General features: G+C 36.9%; 1 protein-coding gene across 1 annotated transcript; it reads right to left on the bottom strand.

The window, feature by feature from the left end:
• Positions 1–290: 290 nt before the first annotated feature.
• Positions 291–13,077, bottom strand: IFI44 (interferon induced protein 44; the record flags this gene model as incomplete). The annotated part of the gene is given in 6 exon segments (XM_079925766.1): positions 291–525; positions 528–555; positions 5,461–5,478; positions 5,482–5,610; positions 5,769–5,964; positions 12,992–13,077. Coding segments are annotated over 6 exon segments (615 nt in total), but the record flags the coding sequence as incomplete, so codon positions are not given.
• Between the last annotated feature and the right edge of the window lie 12,254 nt (positions 13,078–25,331).

The following is a 25,331-nucleotide window of genomic DNA, read 5'->3' as shown; positions in this document are numbered from 1 at the left end:
ACACACCTCTACCCAGAACTGACCACACTGCATTAAGAGGGACTTTGACAAAGGAGAGGCATTGAAAAGTCAAGTCAATAACGGTGGAAGTATAAGGTCTGAAGGAAGAACCGATAATCAAAGATCACATCTGATCAGAAACAATGCTGAGCCAATCCCATTCTGGGTCCCAAGCAGCAAAGCCCATTTTAAAAGAAGAGGGCAAGGATACTGCTTGGGATGTTCAGACAGTGGGAATGACAGAGGTCAATCATTTCAAATATTTCATTTTAAAATAAGACAAAGGGGATGAGAAGTAGTATAGATCCTCTAGGATGTACCCAAACCGGAAGTAGCCATGTAGCTGACACCTTCAAGCTTCTACACCTCAAAAACATCTACTTGTTTCCTCAAGAGGCAAATCCTCTAAGAAGTCATCTGCAGTCCACAGCATCTGTCTCAATGCAGAGAGGTTCAGAACGTCCATGACAGGCTCCAGCTCCCACTCTGACGTATAATTACTAACCACAAAGATGTCAGAAGAACAAATCCAAGTTCTCTGTGAACTGCCTCTAGCTGCAATACAGAATTTAAAACCCAGAAATCTTAAAACAGTGGAAAATACAATTTTATGTTGATATAAATTATGAAAGTAATATCAAAAAGTAGGAGCTTGGCAATACTTGTCCTGTTGGAGAATGTGGAGACAGATCTGGCCCCATAAAGGAATTTCTTCAAGAACTTCGCAAGTCAAGTTCTAATATCACTGCTAATTTTCATTTAGAACACACATAATAGATTCAATATGAGTTACAAACTAAAGATAACTAATAGATCCATACAAACTACTCTGAAATTGAAGAATTTTTAACACCCTTATATTAGAATCTATCATTTCCTTCAGCTTCCTTTTAAAGGTTATTCTCAGGATAAGTCTATTTTACTAGACTAGTTTAATGTTGATGTTTAATTCATGCTTAGACTAGTTTATTTGTGGAACCACACTGCCTGGGTTCAAAGTAGGGCTCTGTCACTTCCTAACATTGTCAGTAAACTGGCAAATGCTTTACTCTGTGTGTTTTTGTTTATTTATCTATCAAATGTGGTAATGACAGTACCCATCTCATAAGGTTGTTATAAGTATTGAATAAGAAAATCTATCACAGAGAGTGGCATGAACATATATACACTACCAAACGTAAAATAGATAGCTAGCGGGAAGCAGCTGCATAGCACAGGGAGATCACCTCGGTGCTTTGTGACCGCTAGAGGGGTGGGATAGGGAGGGTGGGAAGGAGGGAGATGCAAGAGGGAAGAGATATGGGAACATATGTACATGTATAACTGATTCACTTTGTTATAAAGCAGAAACTAACACACCATTGTAAAGCAATTATACTCCAGTAAAGATGTAAAAAAAAAAAAAGAAAATCTATCACGTATTTAGTGCTCAACAAATATTAGCTATCATTATATCCTCCCAACTGTTGTTTCCACCTCCAAGTTCTTTTTGACTCCAGTCTATTGTGCACATGGGCAGCAGATTAATTTTTGTGAAGCTTAACTTTGGTCACATCATTACTCTTTCAAAAAACATTTCTGTGATTCCACATAATGCACCTAATTAATAAAACCACTTTATGCAAATGTAACTTTCTCACTTTCTCTCTCCCTCCAAAGATCCAGCCCTCCGCTAAACTAAATGACTCCATGCTTCCCATACACACTGCCTTTTCCTTCATTGATGTATTGATTTATGTTGCCCCCAGGGCCTCAATATTTTCGCCTTTTTGTCCCTTCACTTACTGAAGTAGTCCTCCTCCTTGAAAGCCATTTCCCAGTACCACCCCAGTAATGAAATCTTCCCCCATCCACTTTAATACAATTTTTTCCTTCTCTAAACTTCCAAAGCATATTATTTTTAATCATTTCTATTTATCATACTTGAGAAAGAAAAACGGAGCTGGAGGAATCAGACTCCCAGACTTCTGACTGTACTACAAAGCTACAGTAATCAAGACAGTATGGTACTGGCACAAAAACAGAAATATAGATCAAAGGACAGGATAGAAAACCCAGAGATAAACCCACCCACATATGGTCACCTTATCTTTGATAAAGGAGGCAAGAATATACAATAGAGAAAAGAGAGCCTCTTCAATAAGTGATGCTGGGAAAACTGGACAGCTACATGTAAAAGAATGAAATTAGAATACTCCACAAGAGCATACACAAAAATAAACTCAAAATGGATTATAGACCTAAATGTAAGTCCAGACACTATCAAACACTCAGAGAAAAACATAGGCAGAACACTCTATGACATAAATCACACAAGATCCTTTTTGACCCACCTCCTAGAGAAATGGAAATAAAAACAAAAGTAAACATATGGGACCTAATGAAACCTAAAAGCTTTTGCACAGCAAAGGAAACCATAAACAAGATGAAAAGACAACCCTCAGAATGGGAGAAAATATTTGCAAATTAAGCAACTGACAAAGGATCAATCTCCAAAAATTACAAGCAGCTCATGGAGCTCAATATCAAAAAAACAAACAACCCCATCCAAAAATGGGCAGAAGGCCTAAATAGACATTTCTCCGATGAAGATATACAGATTGCCAACTAACACATGAAAGAATGCTCAACATCATTAATCATTAGAGAAATGCAAATCAAAACTACAATGCGATATCATCTCACATCAGTCAGAATGGGCATCATCAAAAAATCTACAAACAATAAATGCTGGAGAGGGTGTGGAGAAAAGTGAACCCTCATATACTGTTAGTGGGAATGTAAATTGATACAGCCACTATGGAGAACAGTATGGAGGTTCCTTAAAAAACTAAAAATAGAACTACCATATGACCCAGCAATCCCACTACTGGACACATACCCTGAGAAAACCATAATTCAACAAGAGTCATGTACTACAATGTTCATTGCAGCTCTATTTACAATAGCCAGGACATGGAAGCAACCTAAGTGTCCATTGATAGATGAATGGATAAAGATGATGTGGCACATATATACAATGGAATATTACCCAGCCATAAAAAGAAACGAAACTGAGTTATTTGTAGTGAAGTGGATGGATATAGAGTCTCTCATACAGAGTGAATTAAGTCAGAAAGAGAAAAACAAATACCGTATGCTAACACATATATATGGAATCTAAAAAAAAAAAAATGGTCATGAAGAACTTAGGGGCAAGACGGGAATAAAGATGCATACCTACTAGAGAATGGACTTGAGGACACGGGGAGAGGGAAGGGTAAGCTGGGACAAAGTGAGAGAGTGGTAGTGTATATATAGATATATATACACTACCAAATGTAAAATAGATAGCTAGTGGGAAGCAGACACATAGCACAGGGAGATCAGCTAGGTGGTTTGTGACCACCTAGAGGGGTGGGATAGGGTGTATGGGAGGAAGGGAGACGCAAGAGGGAAGAGATATGGGGATATGTATATATGTATAACTGATTCACTTTGTTATAAAGCAGAAACTAACTCACCATTGTAAAGCAATTATACTCCAATTAAAACGTTTAAAAAAATGTAATTATGTATTCTGTTCTTGTCACCCTTTTAATAAACCTAGCATGTTTCTTCAAAAAAATAAAAGAAATAAAAAAGGAAAAGAGGCTGGATAGATTTATTTGAATAATTTTTTGAACAAACTGTTATAAAAGGTGCATGATACTTAAAAGAGAAATAGAAATGGGTAATATTTGATACATTAAGAGCAGCTATTACTTTTAAATGTGATAAGCATATCATGCCTATGTTTAATAAAAGACACATATGACCTTATGTGTATATATATTTAATTTAAATATATATATATTTAAATGCATATTCATTTATGGATGAAATATTATGACTTCTCAGATCTTCTTCCAAATAATACAGGAGAGGAGAAAGTGGGTAGGCACAGATGAAACAAGATTGGCTATAAATAAAAAATTGTTGAAGCTATGTAAATGCAAATTCACTAAATTGTTTTGTCCACTTTTGCATAGGTTTAACATTCTCTAAATAAATATTTCTTTTAAAGAATATTTTAAAATAAACTTAACTACCTCTACAATATAACTTTAAAGAATGAAAGAAGTTTGCATGAATATAAAAATAAAGCATGCTCTGTTTCTGGATAAAAACACTGGATATGTAAAGATGTATATCAACACTCAATATATAATTTTAATGTAATTTCAATCAAAGCACCAACAAGTCAAACACAAATACAAACAATCAAATAAAACACTAACAAGTTCATTTAGAAAAGGAAAAGTATATGTATAAAATAGTCCAAAACATGTGAGAAATGAATAATGAATATGACATCCAGTTGGTCATCAAGACATAACTGATTGCTATGGCAATTAAAACAATTAGACAATATGGTAATAAAAGCAATATTATAAAGGAATTGAAAAATACATTAATAGGACAAACTATAGATTGCAAAACTAAATACCCATATTTAGAAGGGAAAGATACAACTTTCAATAAAATATGTTAGCACATTTGCCTATTCATTTGGAACAAGGTGAATTAATAATCAACTTAAGATCTAAATGTTTATAAAAAGGAACCAGAAAGTTTTTTTAAAAGGCAGACTAAAGTAGCTTTTCTCTTTCATCTCTTCCTTCCTCTTGCCTGGAATACCAACAGTGCTTAGCATGAACATCTTGAGAATATAAAGATGAAAACCACATGTCTTAGTCAGCTTGGGCTGCTATAACAAGTTACCGTATTGGTTTACTTAAACAACAAACTTTTATTTCTCATAGTTCTGGAAGCTAGGAAATCCAAGATCAAGGTGCTGGTAAATTTTGTGTGTGGTTAGACCCTGGTGTGTAGACAGCCACCTTCTTGCTGTGTCCTCATATGGATGCAAGAGAGGTCATCTCTCTTGTGTTCTTTCTCACAAGGGCACTAATTGCATTCATGAAGGCTTCACCATCATGACCTAATCACCTCCCAAACTTGCTCTGTCTCCAAACATCATCACACTATGGATTAAGGCTTCAACATGTGAATGGAGGGTGGGGGGCAAACATTACATCCATAGCCTTATGCTGATGATCTCAGAACAGAAAGTCAGAAGGACACATGAAATTAATAACCTTCCACACTTGCCCAAAGCGGCCTACCTTCAAGCTTTCTGTTACATAAGAAAAATCACCCTTGTGAGGAAATTGATGTAGTTAGACTTCTGTTTCACATAGCCAAAAGCAATTGAATGTATAACAACATTCAGAGTTGTTATAACAACTATGAGAGAAGAACCCTATGGATGTTTTAATTCTTTATAAAATAGAATATCAAAAAGCAGAAAAATATCTTGAACAAGTGTAGTTTAATAAAATAAATGCCAGTGCACTAGAGTCTAATATTGTCGATAGTGGGCAAAAATAAACATTTCAAGTATCAATTATACTTTCTCAATAATTAGCCAAATCTTACCTGGTATCTGTCAGGAATTCAACCTTCTAAGATATAGGGTATGTCATCCATGCACAGCCCTTCTTCTTTCTCACTCAGCCCCATTGAGTCACACAGAATAAATGGCCGGGTGTTGCCATCCTTCCCATCCTTAATGAAATATGTTCTGTACTGCAGAGGAAAAAAAAAGTAACTTTAAAAGTTCATTTTCTAAAAAACTGTGAATTGAAATGAAGTCTACATGTAATGAAATTGATCAGCAAAAGACTTTTCAAATATAATTAACTTGAACAAAGAAGCAAAGGCTGAGTGACCTAGAACAGACTCACCTTTTCAGATACCCCAGTTGTCTTAGACCCCACCAAGGCCTGGTTTGTTACACGGCCTCGGAAAACAAACTTCACTGCGTTGAAAAAGCTAGACTTCCCAGCTCCAATTGGACCCAAAAGCAGAATTCGTATTTGGTGAACCAGGCCTCCATATGGTTCGGAAGTTCTTATAGCAGACAATAAGTTCTCCTTGAGCCTGTTTAGACAAGACAAGTTTAACAGTTGACTAAGGTTAGGTCACAAGACTCTACCATAAATTTTCCTAGAATTCAGTCTTTTTTCTCATATGTTATTATTTATTTTTGATTAGTATCTTGTATAAAAAGACACGAAAATATCTTATCTCAAATCCTATTGTAAAAGAAGTAAGAGTAACAGTTTTAACTAAAGACAATCAGACATAAAACCTTTCAGATTTAAGCATATATAAACCTTGGAATAAACAGCAATTATGTTAAACATGAAAATAAATTATCAATAATAAACTTCAAAAACCACAACATAATATGTGACTTTTGAGGTTTATAGAAGTAGAAAATTTCTAACATGTTCTTGAAGTTCATGATAGGTATTCCCCACCTGCCAACCACCCCTGCCCTGAAGTAGTTGAAACCAGCCATAGCTGTAAGAATTCTAAGCAAAAGTGTAGACATTCAGCCAAATAATTATTTCCTTTCAAGTATATAAAAACATTAGAAATGTCTTTCATCCACTCAGTGCTATTTTTGTTTTAACATTACTATTATGAAATATTTTATGATTATAAATATAACTTGTTCTTGGTGATCCACAAGTTACCTGCTATAATTTGCACTACGAATTTTATTGACAAAACCTATAGTAGAGAGGGGGAACCTTGAAGATGGCAGAAGAGTAAGACGCAGAGATCACCTTCCTCCCCACAGATACACCAGAAATACATCTACACGTGGAACAACTCCTACAGAACACCTACTGAACGCTGGCAGAAGACCTCAGACCTCCCAAAAGGCAAGAAACTCCCCATGTACCTGGGTAGGGCAAAAGAAAAAAAGAAAAAACAGAGACAAAAGAATAGGGACGGCACCTGCACCAGTGGGAGGGAGCTGTGAAGGAGGAAAAGTTTCCACACGCTAGAAGCCCCTTCGCAGGCGGAGACTGCGGGAGGCGGAGCGGGGAGCTTCGGGGCCGCGGAGGAGAGCACAGCAACAGGGCTGCGGAGGGCAAAGCGCGGAGATTCCCGCACAGAGAATCGGTGCCAACCGGCACTCACCAGCCCGAGAGGCTTGTCTGCTCACCCGCCGGGGCGGGCGGGGCTGCGAGCTGAGGTTCGGGTTTCGGTTTCAGACTGAGCGCAGGGAGAGGACTGGGGTTGGCGGCTTGAACATAGCCTGAAGGGGTTAGTGCACCACGGCTAGCCGGGAGGGAGTCCGGGGGAAAGTCTGCACATGCCGAAGAGGCAAGAGACTTTTTCTTCCCTCTTTGTTTCCTGGTGCGCGAGGAGAGGGGTTTAAGAGCGCTGCTTAAAGGAACTCCAGAGATGGGCGCGAGCCGCGGCTAAAAGCGCGGACCCCAGAGACGGGCGCGAGCCGCGGCTGAAAGCACGGACCCCAGAGACGGGCGGGAGACGCTGGGGCTGCTGCTGCCGCCATCAAGGGGCCTGTGTGCGAGCACAGGTCACTCTCCACACCCCTCTTCCGCGGAGCCTGTGCAGCCCGCCACTGCCGGGTTCCCGGGATCCAGGGACAACTTCCCCGGGAGAACGCACGGCGGGCCTCGGGCTGGTGCGGCGTCACGCCAGCCTCTGCCGCCGCAGGCCCGCCCCGCACGCAGTGCCCCTCCGTCCCTCCCGCCCCCCCCCACCCCCGGCCTGAGTGCGCCAGAGCCCCCGAATCAGCGGCTCCTTTAACCCCGTTCTGTCTGAGCAAAAAACAGACGCCCCCCAGCGACCTACACGCAGAGGCAGGGCCAAATCCAAAGCTGAGCCCCTGTGAGCTGTGAGAACAAAGAAGACAAAGGGAAATCTCTCCCAGCAGCTCAGAAGCAGCGGATTAAAGCTCCACAATCAACTTGATATACCCTCATCTGTGGAATACCTGAATAGACAAGGAATGATCCCAAATTGAGGAGGTGGACTTTAGGAGCAAGATCTATGATTTTTTTCCCTTTTCCTCTTTTTGTGAATGTGTATGTGTATGCTCCTGTGTGAGATCTTGTCTGTATAGTCTTGCTTCCACCATTTGTCCTAGGGTTCTATCCGTCCATGTTTTTTTTTAAAAAAATTTTTAATAATTAATTTTAATTTTAATAACTTTATTATACTTTACCTTCTTTCTTTCTTTCCTTCCTTCCTTCCTTCCCTCCTTTAGACAACGAATCACCCCAAATTAAGGAGGTGGTCTCTGACAGCAAGATTTATGATTTTTCCCCCTTTACCTCTTTTTGTGAGGGTGTATGTGTATGCTTCTGTGTAAGATTTTGTCTGTATAGCTTTGCTTCCAACATTTGTCCTAAGGTTCTATCCGTCCCTTTTTTTTTTTTTTCTAAATAAGTATTTTTTAATTCAATAACTTTATTATACTTTATTTTATTTTTACTGTATCGTCTTTCTTTCTGTCTTTTTTCCTTCTTTCCCTCCTTCCTTCCTTCCTGCCTCCCTCCCTCCCTCCTTTCTTTCCTTCTTGCCTTCTTTCCTTCTTTGCTTCTTTCTTTCTTCCTTCCTTCCTTCCTTCCTTCCCTCCTTTCCTTCTTTCTTTCCTCATACTTCTACTAATTCCCTCTACTTTTTCTCCCTTTTATTCTGAGCCGTGTGGATGAAAGGCTTTTGGTGCTCCAGCCAGGAGTCAGGGCTCTGCCTCTGAGGTAGGAGAGCCAACTTCAGGACATTGGTCAACAAGAGACCTCCCAGCTCCACATAATATCAAACAGTGAAAATCTCCCAGAGACCTCCATCTTAACACCAGCACCCAGCTTCACTCAACGACCAGCAAGCCACAGTGCTGGACAACCTATGCCAAACAACTAGCAAAACAGGAACACAAACCCACCCATTAGCAGAGAGGCTGCCTAAAATCATAATAAGGCCACAGACACCCCAAAACACACCACCAGACGTGAACCTGCCCACTAGAGAGACAAGATCCAGCCTCATCCACCACAACACAGGCACTAGTCCCCTCCACCAGGAAGCCTACACAACCCACTGAACCAACCTTAGCCACTGGAGACAGACATCAAAAACAGCGGGAACTACGAACCTGCAGTCTGCAAAAAGGAGACCCCAAACACAGTAAGATAAGCAAAATGAGAAGACAGAAAAACACACAGCAGATAAAGGAGCAAGATAAAAATGCACTAGACCTAACAAATGAAGAGGAAATAGGCAGTCTACCTGAAAAAGAATTCAGAATAATGATAGTAAGGATGATCCAAAATTTTGGAAATAGAATGGACAAAATGCAAGAAACAGTTAACAAGGACCTAGAAGAAATAAAGATGAAACAAGCAACGATGAACAACACAATAAATGAAATTAAAAGTACTCTAGATGGGATCAATAGCAGAATAACTGAGGCAGAAGAACGGATAAGTGGCCTGGAAGATAAAATAGTGGAAATAACTACTGCAGAGCAGAATAAAGAAAAAAGAATGAAAAGAACTGAGGACAATCTCAGAGACCTCTGGGACAACATTAAACGCACCAACATTCGAATTATAAGGGTTCCAGAAGAAGAAGAGAAAAAGAAAGGGACTGAGAAAATATTTGAAGGGATTATAGTTGAAAACTTCCCTAATATGGGAAAGGAAATAGTTAGTCAAGTCCAGGAAGCACAGCGAGTCCCATACAGGATAAAAACAAGGAGAAATATGCCAAGACACATATTAATCAAACTGTCAAAAATTAAATACAAAGAAAGCACATTAAAAGCAGCAAGGGAAAAAAACCAAATAACACACAAGGGAATCCCCATAAGGTTAACAGCTGATCTCTCAGCAGAAACCCTACAAGCCAGAAGGGAGTGGCAGGACATACTGAAAGTGATGAAGGAGAAAAACCTGCAACCAAGACTACTCTACCCAGCAAGGATCTCATTCAGATTTGATGGAGAAATTAAAACCTTTACAGACAAGCAAAAGCTGAGAGAGTTCAGCACCACCAAACCAGCTTTACAACAAATGCTAAAGAAACTTCTCTAGACAAGAAACACAAGAGAAGGAAAAGACCTATAATAACGAACCCAAAACAATTTAGAAAATAGGAATAGGAACATACATATCGATAATTACCTTAAATGTAAATGGACTAAATGCTCCCACCAAAAGACACAGATTGGCTGAATGGATACAAAAACAAGACCCTTATATATGCTGTCTACAAGAGACCCACTTCAGACCTAGAGACACATACAGACTGAAAGTAAGGGGATGGAAAAAGATATTCCATGCAAATGGAAACCAAAAGAAAGCTGGAGTAGCAATTCTCATATCAGACAAAATAGACTTTAAAGTAAGGACTATTAAAAGAGACAAAGAAGGACACTACATAATGATCAAGGGATCGATCCAAGAAGAAGATATAACAATTGTAAATATTTATGCACCCAACATAGGAGCACCTCAATACATAAGGCAAATACTAACAGCCATAAAAGGGGAAATCGACAGTAACACATTCATAGTAGGGGACTTTAACACCCCACTTTCACCAATGGACAGATCATCCAAAATGAAAATAAATAAGGAAACACAAGCTTTAAATGATACATTAAACAAGATGAACTTAATTGATATATATAGGACACTCCATCCAAAAACAACAGAATACACATTTTTCTCAAGTGCTCATGGAACATTCTCCAGGATAGATCATATCTTGGGTCACAAATCAAGCCTTGGTAAATTTAAGAAAATTGAAATTGTATCAAGTATCTTTTCTGACCACAACGCCATGAGACTAGATATCAATTACAGGAAAAGATCTGTAAAAAATACAAACACATGGAGGCTAAACAATACACTACTTAATAACGAAGTGATCACTGAAGAAAGCAAAGAGGAAATAAAAACATACCTAGAAACAAATGACAATGGAGACACAACTACCCAAAACCTATGGGATGCAGCAAAAGCAGTTCTAAGGGGGAAGTTTATAGCAATACAAGCCCACCTTAAGAAGCAGGAAACATCTCGAATAAACAACCTAACCTTGCACTTCAAGCAATTAGAGAAAGAAGAACAAAAAAAAAAAAAAAAAAAAAAAAAAAAACCCAAAGCTAGCAGAAGGAAAGAAATCATAAAGATCAGATCAGAAATAAATGAAAAAGAAATGAAGGAAACACTAGCAAACATCAATAAAACTAAAAGCTGGTTCTTTGAGAAGATAAACAAAATAGATAAACCATTAGCCAGACTTATCAAGAAGAAAAGGGAGAAGACTCAAATCAATAGAATTAGAAATGAAAAAGGAGAAGTAACAACTGACACTGCAGAAATAAAAAAGATCATGAGAGATTACTACAAGCAACTCTATGCCAATAAAATGGACAATCTGGAAGAAATGGACAAATTCTTAGAAATGCACAACCTGCCAAGACTGAATCAGGAAGAAATAGAAAATATGAACAGACCAATCACAAGCACTGAAATTGAAACTGTGATTAAAAATCTTCCAACAAACAAAAGCCCAGGACCAGATGGCTTCACAGGCGAATTCTATCAAACATTTAGAGAAGAGCTAACACCTATCCTTCTCAAACTCTTCCAAAATATAGCAGATGGATGAACACTCCCAAATTCCTTCTACGAGGCCACCATCACCTTGATACCAAAACCAGACAAGGATGTCACAAAGAAAGAAAACTACAGGCCAATATCACTGATGAACATAGATGCAAAAATCCTCAACAAAATACTGGCAAACAGAATCCAACAGCACATTAAAAGGATCATACACCATGATCAAGTGGGGTTTATTCCAGGAATGCAAGGATTCTTCAATATATGCAAATCTATCAATGTGATAAACCATATTAACAAATTGAAGGAGAAAAACCATATGATCATCTCAATAGATGCAGAGAAAGCTTTTGACAAAATTCAACACCCATTTATGATAAAAAACCCTGCAGAAAGTAGGCATAGAGGGAACTTTCCTCAACATAATAAAGGCCATATATGACAAGCCCACAGCAAACATCATCCTCAATGGTGAAAAACTGAAAGCATTTCCACTAAGACCAGGAACAAGACAAGGTTGCCCACTCTCACCACTCTTATTCAACATAGTTTTGGAATTTTTAGCCACAGCAATCAGAGAAGAAAAGGAAATAAAATGAATCCAAATTGGAAAAGAAGAAGTAAAGCTGTCACTGTTTGCAGATGACATGATACTATACATAGAGCATCCTAAAGATGCTACCAGAAAACTACTAGAGCTAATCAATGAATTTGGTAAAGTAGCAGGATACAAAATTAATGCACAGAAATCTCTGGCATTCCTATATAGTAATGATGAAAAATCTCAAAGTGAAATCAAGAAAACACTCCCATTTACCATTGCAAGAAAAAGAATAAAATATCTAGGAATAAACCTACCTAAGGACACAAAAGACCTGTATGCAGAAAATTATAAGACACTGATGAAAGAAATTAAAGATGATGCAAATAGATGGAGAGATATACCATGTTCTTGGACTGGAAGAATCAACATTGTGAAAATGACTCTACTACCCAAAGCAATCTATAGATTCAATGCAATCCCTATCAAACTACCACTGGCATTTTTCACAGAACTAGAACAAAAAATTTCGCAATTTGTATGGAAACACAAAAGACCCCGAATAGCCAAATCAATCTTGAGAACGATGCCGCGGAGCGGCTGGGCCCGTGAGCCATGGCCGCTGAGCCTGCACGTCCGGAGCCCGTGCTCTGCAACGGGAGAGGCCACAACGGTGAGAGGCCCGCGTACCGCACAAAAAAAAAATAAATAAATAAAAGTTCCACATTCTAATTAAATAAAGCAAATCATTCGAAAAATCAGGTAGAACTGTATAAGATTACAGTAGAGTTCATTTATTCTCTATAGTTCTCTGTTTTTGAAATATTAATTAAAAAACAAAACCAGTGAAAGAGAAAAGCATGATCATTAGCAGTGATTTCACTCTGAAACTTTTTTCAAAGAAAGAAAAACGGGCAACTTTCTTCGCACACAGCTAGGAAACATTGGATGGCAGCATGTCACTTACCGGTTTTTCAGAGTTGGACGAGGCTTCAACTGCTCTCTCTGATTTATGGAACCGCCACAGTTGGGACACTGAAGGTTCTGCTGAGATCAGTGGCTTCCTGTTCATAAGAAAGGAAAGTGAAACTCACAGCAGCAAAAAATCAAGAGACAGCAAGCCACCTGCTGTTAAGTTTCTTTTTCTCTAGTAAAAAAGAGACAGCAGCAAACAATCAGGAGACAGCAAGCCACCTGCTGTTAAGTTTCTTTTTCTCTAGTAAAAAAGAGACAGAAAACAAGAAAAAAATAAAAAGATTCCTGTTGAGCACAGGAAAAAGATCTTTGGTCCCCTCTGCAGCCCACATCTAGACATGCATGAAATGGCAATTATTAATTAAAAATTGCGATAAAATTAATAGTTAATAATTTCTTGTGCATATAACTATGTATTTAGCACTGTGCACCTACCTGCATTTTCCTAGTTTCTGCTCAAAACAATCTCATACAGTAAACACTATTAGCATCCCTATTTCTCAGAGTATGAAAATAAAACTTAAGGACATTAAGAGACTTTGCCCAAAGTAATGGAGCTGATAGAGTGGTGCAGCCATCTGGTATTCAAAACCCAGACTCTCTGCACTGGAACAAACAGGTTATGATTTGGCTTTTCCTGAATGCATACGTAAGGCAGTGTGCGGCCTCTTTTCCTGTTTATATATTCATTCATTCAATACAGACTTAGATCCTGGGAAGGAAAATGCTGAGTAAGATAAAACCACTGCCCTCAGGGACCATGCTGTGTATTCAGGGAGACAGTCGGGTACACAGACAATTATGTTAGGGAGACAGTCGGGTACACAGACAATTATGTTAGTGTGCCGAGGGCTACAAGTGGAGTAAGAACGAGATTTTCTGGGGACCAGGATGATGGTGGCCTCACCCAGTCTTAGTGCACTAGGAAAAAGCTTGCTAAAAGATCAAAGTTTAGACTGAGACATGAATTACAAGGAAGAAGTGAAGCAAGAGAGAGCACAGTGTTATGAGACCTCCAATTATTTTAGTCTGACTGGAATGGAGTGACAACATCAGATTGGCAGGCAATGAGGCTAGGGAGGTGATCAGGGTTTTAAAAGACACAGACATAGAGAATGGACTTGAGGACATGGGGAGGGGGCAGGGTAAGCTGGGACGAAGTGAGAGAGCGGCATGTAGTTATATACACTACCAAATGTAAAATAGATAGCTGATGGGAAGCAGCCACATAGCACAGGGAGATCGGCTCAGTGCCTTGTGTCCACCTAGAGGGGTGGGATAGGGAGGGTGGGAGGGAGACGCAGGAGGGAGGAGATACAGGGATATATATATACGTATGTATAGCTGATTCACTTTGTTATACAGCAGAAACTAACTAACCATTGTAAAGCAGTTATACTCCAATAAAGTTGTTTAAAAAAATAAATTGTACAAAATAAAAAATATATATACACACCTGGGGGGGAAAAAAGTCTTATTTAAATTGAATTTTTATCAGGAAGACAACATTCACACTCTAAAAGCAGGGGGTGGCATGGTCAAAATTGAACGTCTTAGAAAGAAAAGTGTATTTGTTGTTTCTTGCTTTGTAACAAATACCATAAACCTAGAGGCTTTGAAACAACTCACATTTATTATGGCACAGTTTTTCCATGGATCAGGAGACCAGCATGGCTCAAGTGGATTCTCTCCTCAGGGTCTCTCACTCAAGGTGTTGGCCAGGAGTGGTCTCATCTTTCTCTGGGAAAGCTCTTTCCGGTTACGGCAGAATTCAGTTCCGAGAAAGTGTAAGACTGAGGTCCCCTGTTCTTTACTCGCTGCCAGCCTGAGGCCACTCTCAGCTCCAAGAGGATGCTCCCAGTTCCTTGCCAATGGTCTCACTCATCTGAGGCTTACAAAACATGGTGGCAACAGAATCCTCCAAGGCCAGCAGCAGAATGTCCCTCGTGTCAAATCTCCTTCAGAGAGAGCCCCTTTCTTTTAAGGGTTTACCTGATTGCATCAAGCCCACCCACTGAAGATAATCTCTCTTTTAAAGCTAATAAATTAATCATGGAAGTGGTATCCCATCATTTTCAGATCTCTCTCGCACTCAAGGGTAGAGAGTTACACAAGGGTGTAGGTCATGGGGGGGCCATCATAGATTTCTGACTATCACAAAGGGCAAGACTGAGATCAAAGAAACCACTTTTTAGCCTTTTGCATTTATTTATTTATTCAATCATTCGTCCATTCATCTATCAGTCCTTTTTTTTTCTTTTTTTTGAAGTATAACTGATTTACAGTACTGTGTTAGTTTCAGGTATACAGTATAGTGATTCAGTATTTTTGCGGATTATGTTCCATTATAGATTATTATAAGATAAGGGGTATGATTCCCTGAGCTATACAGTAAATCCTTGTTGTGTATCTATTTTATGTATAGTAGTTTGTATCTGTTATTCCCATAACCCTACTTTGTCCACCCTCTCTTCCCTCTCCCCTTTGGCAACCCCAAGTTTATTTTCTATGTCTGTGAGTCTTTTTCAGTTTTGCATATAGTTTTATTTTTTATATTCCACATATAAGTGATATCATGTAATATTTGTCTTTCTCTGTCTGACTTACTTCATTAAGTATATTACTCTCTAGGTCCATCCATATTGCTGCCCATTTACTCTTCTTATTCCTGTGTTGTATACCTGAAACTATCATAACACTGTAAGCCAATTATACTTCAATTTAAAAAAATTTTTAGTCAAACAGGAAAAAAAAAGTTTCCCAGTTCTGCCTAGAGTAAGACTCTAAACCCTAGACTCAGGCCTTAAAGACTGAAATGGCCAAAGTGTTTTGTCACTTGAGTTATTCCTGTAGCTGAATGGGGGGCCTCCTCCAAAAGCAGTGAGCATCCCCCACACTGTGTGTAGTTAGGAAGACCAGAGAGCCACGGCTGCCTCACCCGGGGGACAGAAAGGTATGGCCCTGCCTTCCTTCTCCTTCTTCGCGCTTCCTGTTGTTCTGCAGCCTCTTCCAGATACAGACTCAGAGTCTCTAGCTTCCCAGTACTGTCTTGCTTTGAACATTTTGTTTTCTTTCCACTTATTTTGCTTCCTCATCCCATAATGCCTTCCTTTTCTATTTTCTTCCTCCTTAGCATTTTTCCTTCCTTGGCTTTCTTCCTTTTCCTCTGTGGTTAGTCTCCACTTCTGCTTGTTATTCATCAGCTGCTTAATATACATTTGAAGAATGAATTAAATTAAACAGATGAATGACAATTTAGAAACCCCCAAGGTTAAAGAAGAGCCTGGTCATGACCATTGTGACCCATTTTCTAAAGAGAAAGTAGAGCATATTTAAAGAAAAATGTCTCTTTGAGAAAATAAAAATAATGAAAATAAATATTTTCCTATGATTAAATAATTTCCTTTCCTTATGATTAAACATACAGCTATTCATTTATTGATTTCTTATAATTCTGCATTGTAGATGAACAGTGAACTGATTTTAATATGATACTCAGGCTCAGGAAGAACAGCCTACAATGCTTATGTAATTTCACATTTGGGGCTACAATAAACTGTGGTATGAAAAATGTCAAATTTACTAATTTTACTACATTTAACATTTTTATTATTAAATGAAAAAGAATGTTGCATAATAAAATTTTCACAGTAATCATGAGCATAAAATAGAAATATATTTAAAAGAGATACAAATTTCACTCTTCCAACTCAAGTGTGTTAAATCATCGTTTTCTTTAAATCGATTTATTCATTTCTGAATCCCTCTCCCAGAGTGTTGGGAATTTATGCTCTGGCATTTGGGGAACTCTTCACTTTCAGAATTGGACCAAGGACATTGAATCCAGCAGCAGGACAGTACATGTCCTGAAGCAGTTAGGGCATGTGTCCTAAGCAAACTATCCCAGTGACAGAAGCTTGACTGGGCCCCTTCTCCCTTGACTCCTGGACAAGACTACTTCCAGTTTCCCTGTTGATATCCATGTAACACATTCCTGTTCTTTAAGTCAATGAGCATTGACTATTGTTGCTTATAACAATAGAACACTAACAAACCTGCATTTACTTCTCTATTAACACTCTCACATCCTGGATGATTTGATTTGGTCCCATACTCTATTTTTCTTTTTTTTTTTTTTTTTTTTTGTATATGGTACAATTAGTGTTTTTATTGAAATACAGTTAATTTACAATGTTGTGTCAGTTTCAAGTGCACAGCAAAATGATTCAGTGATATATATATATATATATATATATATATAAAAAATATATTCTTTTTCAGATTTTTTTCCATTAAAGATTATTACAAGATATTGAGTATAGTTCCCTATGCTATACAGTCAGTGCTTATTATTTATCTATTTTATATATAGTACTGTGTATCTGTTAATCCCAAACTTCTAATTTATCCCTCCCCTGCCCCCTTTCCCCTTTGGTAACCATAAGATTGTTTTCTACATCTGTGAGTCTGTTTCTGTTTTGTAAATAAGCTAATTTGTATCGGTTTTTTTAGATTCCACAAATAAGTGATATCATGATATTTGTTTTTCTCTGCCTGACGTACTTCACTTAGTATGATAATCTCTAGGTCCATCCATGTTGCTGAAAAAAGCATTATTTCATTATTTTTTAAGGCAGAATAATATCCCATTGTGTATATATATATATATATATATATATATATATATATATATCACCTCTTCATTATCCATTCATCTGTCTATGGACACTTAGGTTGCTTCCATGTCTTGGCTATTGTAAATAGTGCTGCTGTGAACATTGGGGCACATGTATCTTTTCAAATTAGAGTGTTCCTCTTTTCCAGATATAAGCCCAGGAATGGGATTGCTGGACCATGTGGTAACTCTATTTTTAGTTTTTTTAAGGAATCTCCACACTGTTTTCCTTAGTGTTTGCATCAATTTACATTCCCACCAACAGTGTAGGAGGTTTCCCTTTTCTCCACACCCTCTCCAGCATTCATTATTTGTAGACTTTTTGATGATGGCCATTCTGACCAGTGTGAAGTGATACCTCATTGTAGTTTTAATCTGTATTTCTCTAATAATTAGCAATGTTGAGCATCTTTGCATGTGCCTCTTGGAGATCTCTATGTCTTCTTTGGAGAAATGTGTATTTAAGTCTTCTGCTCATTTTTTGATTTGATGAAACCTTAAGACTCCACACAAAAACTATTAGAACTGATAAACAAGTTCAGCAAGGTAGCAGGATACAAGATTAACATACAGAAATCTGTTGCAGTTCTTTACACTAACAATGCAATATCAGAAAAAGAAAGTTTTTTAAAATCCCTTTTAAAATTGCATCAAAAAAATAAAATACTTAGGAATAAATCTGACCAAAAAGGTGAATGACTTATATGCTGCAAACTATAAAACATTGGTAAAGGAAACTGAAGGTGATTCAGAGAAATGGAAAGATATCCCATGTTCTTGGACTGAAAGAATTAATATTGTTAAAATGGACATACTACCCAAAGCAATCTACAGGTTTAATTCAATCCCTATCAATTTACTCATGACATTTTTCATAGAACTAGAACAAATAATCAAAAAAATTCATATGTAACCATATGGAACCATAAAAAAACCAGAATTGCCAAAACAACAAAGCTAGAGGTATAACCATCTCAGACTTCAGACAGTACTACAAAGCTACAGTAATCAAAACAGCATGGTATTGGCACAGAAAACAGACATATGGATTAATGGAACAGAATAGAGAGCCCAGAAATAAACCCACACACCTACAGTCAATGAATCTTCAACAAAGGAGGCAAGAATATACAATGGTCAAAAGACAGTCTCTTCAGCAAGTGGTGTTGGTAAAGCTGGACAGCCGCATGTAAATCAATGAAGTTAGAACACTCCCTCACACCATACACAAAAATAAACTCCAAATGGCTTAAAGACTTAAATATAAGACATGACATCATAAAATTCCTAGAAGAGAACATAGGCAAAACATTTTCTGACATAAATCGTAAAAATGTTTTCTTAGGTCAGTCTCCCAAGGCAAAAGAAATAAAAGCAAGAATAAACAAATAGGACCTAATCAAACTTACAAGTTTTTGCACAGCAAAGAAAACCATAAACAAGTTGAAAAGACAACCTACAGACTGGGAGAAAATATTCACAAATGACAAGGGCTTAAATTCCAAAATATACAAACAGCACATACAACTCAATACCAAAAAAACAAACAGTCCCTTACTTTAAATATCACCTATGTTGATATGCCAAGGACTCTTAAATGCATGTCTTCAGTCCTGACCTCTTCCCAGAACATCAGGCTGACCACTTGATATCTCTACTGGATGTCTAAAAAGCATTTAAGTTTTTAACAGGCCTACAACAAAACCTGCCTTCAAACATGACCTCACTTCTCCCCTAGTAGTTCCTGTTTTAGTTAAGGATACCAATACCCATCTAGCTTTATTCAGACAAAGCCTAGGAATTCTTCTTAATTTCTCTTTTTTTTTTCACTCTATATCCAAATTATGAGCAAAGCTGTCACTACAAAATATTTTTCTCTCTAATATCCCTAGTGTAGACTATTATCTTATTTAACTTAGATAGTGACACAAGCTCTGTTTTGGTGTTTCAGTTACCTGTTGTTGCATAACAAAGTACCTCTAATGTTTACTGAGTTAAAACAATGACAATTATTTATCAGGATTCTATGCATTCACCATTAAGTGCTTCTGCTTCACTTGATTTTGGCTGGGGTGTAGAACAGCGAGAAGTCCAAAATGACCTCACTCCCAAGGCTGGAAGTTGGAAGTTGTTTCTGGCTGCTGGTTAGTAGCTTTCCTGGGGCTGTTGGCTAGAAGTCTTGATTTTCTCTGACATGGTTGCTTGGCTTTCTCACAGTATAATGAGCCATAAGTTGATTCTTTGCAAAGACAAAACTGATAAACTCCTAGCAAGACAGATCAAGAGAATGAGAGAGAGAGAGAATGATAGGTAGAGAACACAAATGATCAACATTAGATATGAAAGAGTAGGCATCACTATCACTACTTACCTAATCCTAAAGACATTAAAAATATAATAAAGATATTATTAGAAGCTTATGTCAACATATTTGACAATATATATAAAATGGAAATTTTTCTAGAAAAACCCAACTTAAAACTGATAGAAGAAAAAATAGAAAATTTAAAATTTCCACTCTCTAATAAAGAAATTAAATCTTTTATTTAAAATCTTTCCACAAAGATCATGAACAGACAAAAAGTTATAAAAATATCCATCAAGCACATGAAAAGATGTTCAAAAACACTCATAATTAGAGAAATGAAAATGTAGAAAGCGCTGCTATACCGTTTCTCACTTGTATTTAAATTTTTTAAATTTAAATTATGGCACATTCTGTTGGTGAAACTAGAGGGAAACAAGCACTCATATATTACTGGTGGGAATGCAAGCTGGTACAGCCTTTCAGGAGGGGAATTGAACAGTAGGTAAGAAAAGTACATATGTCCTTACCTTTCGGCCAACAATCCCACCTCTAGGAATCTACCATGAAGATATGCTTCCAACAATGCAAAAATACATATACACAGGGTTATTCATTACAGCATTCTTTGTAATTGCAAAATGTTAGAAACAACATAAATGCCTATATATAGGAGATCGGGTGAAGAAATGGTACAATACACAATGGAGAATTATGCTGTATAAAAAAATCTCTATGAACTGATATGAAGTAATTTCCAGAATTTACTATTAAGTGAAAAAAGTAAGTGCAAATAAGAGTATCTATAGTCATCTACCTTTCATGTAAGAAAGAATGTAAGAAAATATACATGTATCCACTCATTTGTGCAAAAGAAATACAGTCAGCCTTCCATATTCATGGGTTCCACATTCACAGATTCAACCAAATGTAGATTGAAAATATGCAGAAACAAATTCCAGAAAGTTCCAAAAAACAAAACTTGAACTTGCCACACACCAGCAACATAGTGTTTACATTGTATTTACTACCATTTACATAGCATTTATATTGTATTAGTTATTATAAGTAATCTAGATATGATTTAAAGTATTCCAGAGAATGTGCGTAGGCTATATACAAATACTACTCCATTTTATATATAGGACATGAGCATCTGTGGATTTGGGTATCTACTGGGGGTCCAGAAACCAATCCTCCCAGGGATACCAAGGGATGACTGTACAGGAATGCTAAACCAGAAACTAAAGAGATTGATTACTAATGGGGTGGGGAAGGTGTAGAGTAAAAGGGGGACTGAAAAAGGAGTAGTAGGTATAAGGAAGGAACGTCACTTCTCTAAGTATGTCCTTTGGTTTGCCTCTTACTCGTAGAACTATAGTAATGTTTCACATACCAAAACAAATAAATAAACAATTTAAATCAATCAAGATGTGGGAGGAACCCACAATACAATATGAACTGTAGCAAAGGAACTTAACCTAACCATGTGCCCAGAAATGATGGAACCACATTGAAGGAGAGGGAGGGAGAAGAAAAGAACTAACCTAGGTAACTGAGAAAAACAGTACTTTGACTAAATACTCTAATGCTAAAGACAAAAAGAACTGTAAAACACCTTATTCCAGTTACTAAATGTGTTAGCAATAGGGGTTTGGGTTAGCAGTTTTGAAATAAATTAATGTTTGTTCCAACTAGAATTGAAGGAAAATTAAATATATTGTAAATAATAATAACTATGCTTCTTTTTGCCAAAGAAATTACAAATAAGAAAAGGAAGAAGGCTAGCAGGAATCCTGTAGTGCTGTATTAGAATTGCAGGAATTGGTATAAGCACACATACAGATAGATAGATACAGAAATATAGATGCATGTGTATGTGTGGATTAGTATGCAACATATATTCCTAGATCCGTCAACTAAGAAATGACTATCTTGCGGTGCCAGAACGTGAGACGGTGCTCCAAAAAAATGTCAAAAAGACACAGGATGGCTGAAGGGGAAATAATTTGAGAAGCAAAATAAATAATAGTCATATTAGTTTATAACACATAGAATAAAATAAATAGCCATGAACTCATCCTGATATAAATAATTTAATATGTAAATAAATGAATGACAAAGTACAGCTCTGAATTCCAATTAATAAGTGTAGGAAAAATGAGGGAAATAGAAAATCAATATTAGGTAAATTCCATAAGATGCATCAATGTATGCTAAAATTAATGAGTTGTGAGTTTGAGGAGAAATAGGACATTTACAGAGTCTCAAAGTATCTCCCCCAAGATATTTATTAATTTTGAAGGAAAAAATAGTAACTTAAATAGACAAATTCTGCAGACACCACCTTAACTAGGTAATTGAGGTTAACATTAACAGGATAAATATATTGCTATTATGTACTCCTAGTTATCATGTACTGAGAAGAACATATAACGTTTATGGTATTCTTGGTAAAATGCATAACTTTCATCTACTCATAAGAAAATATCAGACAAAGTCGTATCGAAGGCCATTTTACAAAAAAAAGCTGAACAGAAATCTTCAAAAGTGTCAAGGTCATAAAAGACAAGAATTAAGAATTAAGAACTGTCACAGACTGAAGGAGACTAAGAAGACAACTAAATACAATGTGTGATCTTAGATGGATCCTGGGACAAAGGCATTAGTAGAAAAACTGACAAAATTTGAATGATGTCTGTAATTTAGTTAATAGTATAATACCAATGTTAATTTCCTAGTTTTGATAATTGTATTATGATTATGGGAAATGTTAATATTAAGGGAAACTGAGTTGAGAGTATGTAGGAACTTTATAGGAACTCTCTGTACTATGTCTGCAACTTTTCTGTAAATCTAAACTACTGCAAAATAAAAATTAAAAGAAAAATCTCACAAAGAAAACCCCAAACCCAGGTAGTTCTGTTAGTGAAATCTTTTAAATATAGGAAGAATGAATAATACAAACATTATACAAAACTTTCAAGAACACTTCCCAAATCTTGAGATCAGTTAACGTAGATACAAAACTTGAGATCAGAGTAACCTATGTACAAAACTTGACAGGGACATTATAAGACAAGAAAGGAAAACTATAAACCACTATCAACATATATACAAAAATCTTAAACAGTATTTAGGAAATTGAATCTATCAGTGAATAAAAAAGATAGTACATCCCAACGACTTCGGTTCGTTGCAGTAATGCAGAGTGTTTTTACATTAGAAAAGCAACTAATTTGACGTATTAATAAACAAAAAGTTTTGAAACAATATAAGATCTACACAAAGAGAAAATACTTAATAAAATTTGACACCCACTCATGATTTTAAAATAATAATAAAATCCTTAACAAACTAGGAATAGAAGGAACCTTCCTAATCTAATAAAGAGTATCTAATGATAAATAACTATAGCATGCATCACCGTTAATGGTGTAATACTGAATTTTTTTTCCAAGAGAAAGAGTATCTGCTATTACCTGTTCTATTTAACCTCGTATTGAAGGTGTTAAATGTAAACATGCAATAAGTCAAGATACAGAAATAAAAGGCATAAGAATTAGAAGGAAAAAGTAAATTCAGTGATTTGCATAAATGTTAAATATGTATGTGGAAAAATACAGAAGACTATGCAGGCACACTGTTAGCAATAATATGTGAATTTAGCAAGTTCAGTGAATAAAAGGCAAATTGTGAAAAATCAGTTAGATTCCTATATAACAATAACAAAATTAATACTAAATATAAAAGATACCATTTACAATAACATCAATGCATGTTAAAAAAAGTAATAAATCTATCAAATGTTGTACAAGAATAGAACTAACTAAATGGAAAAACGTACGATGTTCAGAGTGGAAGACTTTATTTTAAAGATATTATGTCAACCTGGATAAAATCAGGAGAAAGAAACCACACTGTAATTTAATCTGGGAAAGTTTAATACAAAGAACTAGTTATAGTAACAGAGGATTGTAACAATGACAGATTGTCTAGAAGTAAAAACTAAAAACTTCATAAATAGCAGATATAAGGAACAGTCATCCCCTTAGGACGAGTTAGAACACACAGCCAGACGTCCCAGTAGGGCAAAGAACCCCAGATCTTAAGTATGGCAGTGGCTTTCTAAATGGCAAAGAAATGCCTGTTGCGTGCATTGGTGGAAATTGCTGGAAATTTACTCTCTGGGGTGCTGGGGAAAGTTGCTCAGACAGCGGTGTCTCACTGGAGTCATGCTGGCACAAAACTACCCGAGGTGGGGTATTGGGGAACGCCGCAGGCTGCTGGGTGCTTCTGGCTGCCATGTACTGCAGGAGCCTGGTACTGGAATAGCCAGCTGCGCATGCTGCAGGAGCTGGACCTGGAGAAGCCATGCACGCTCCAGCATTTGCAGAACCGGGAATCAAAACCCTTCTCTTGCAATGTCTCTCCAGTGCCCTCTACTAACAATGCTCAACTTCATACCAACTGACAAAGGGAAAACATTTAAAAGGACAATTTTCATCAGAGACTGGGCAATAAAGAGTGAATTTGGAGCCAGGAGGCAATAAATTGATAACTGGAACAGAAGAAGAACACCACCCAAACTGGAGGACTCACTATTATAAAACTATTATAAAACCATCATTAAGATAGTGTGTGGTTGATGAAAGATAGAGAAATTGACCAGTTGAACAGAATAGAGTCTATAGAGACAGATTCACACATACACAGTCACCTGATTAATGATAAACACACACTGCAGTACAGTGAAGAAAGGATAGTTCATTCAATAAATGGTTCTGAGTCAATTAGAAGACCAAACAGAAAAAAATTAATTTTGACCCTACTCAAAAATTATTTCTAAATGGATTACAAATCTGAATGTAAAAGGTAAAACAATCACATTTTTAGTAGAAAACTATATGGAACGTTTCCAGACTTTGGAGTAGGCAAAGCATTCTTAAATAGGGTGCAAAAAGCAGTAACTATAAAATCTGACAAAGTGAAAAATATTAAAATTAAGGATTTCTTATAAAAAGACACACCTGTAGGAATGAAAATACATCTCACAAATTTGGAGAGGAGATTCCCAATTCGTATATGCAACAGAGAATTCATATCCAGAATATTTCAAGAACAGGTACAAATCAGGAGAGACAAACCAACAGAAAAATGAGTGCTTCATAAATGGTGAATAGACATATGCAAAGTATTCAACTTCATCAATAATCAAGAAAGTAAAAATTAAAACCGCAATGATATATCACTATTCACCTATCACAGTGACCAAAATGATAAAGATCAACCAAGTGTTGGCTAGAATGTGGCACAATGGCAATTCTGGTTGTGGAAGTATAAACTGGTAAA

The sequence above is a fragment of the Stenella coeruleoalba genome, assembly GCF_951394435.1.
Source record: "Stenella coeruleoalba genome assembly, chromosome: 1".
In the NCBI taxonomy this organism is placed as follows: domain Eukaryota; kingdom Metazoa; phylum Chordata; class Mammalia; order Artiodactyla; family Delphinidae; genus Stenella; species Stenella coeruleoalba.
The sequence above is the reverse complement of the archived record's forward strand: the minus strand, read 5'-3'. Positions and strand labels throughout refer to the sequence as shown.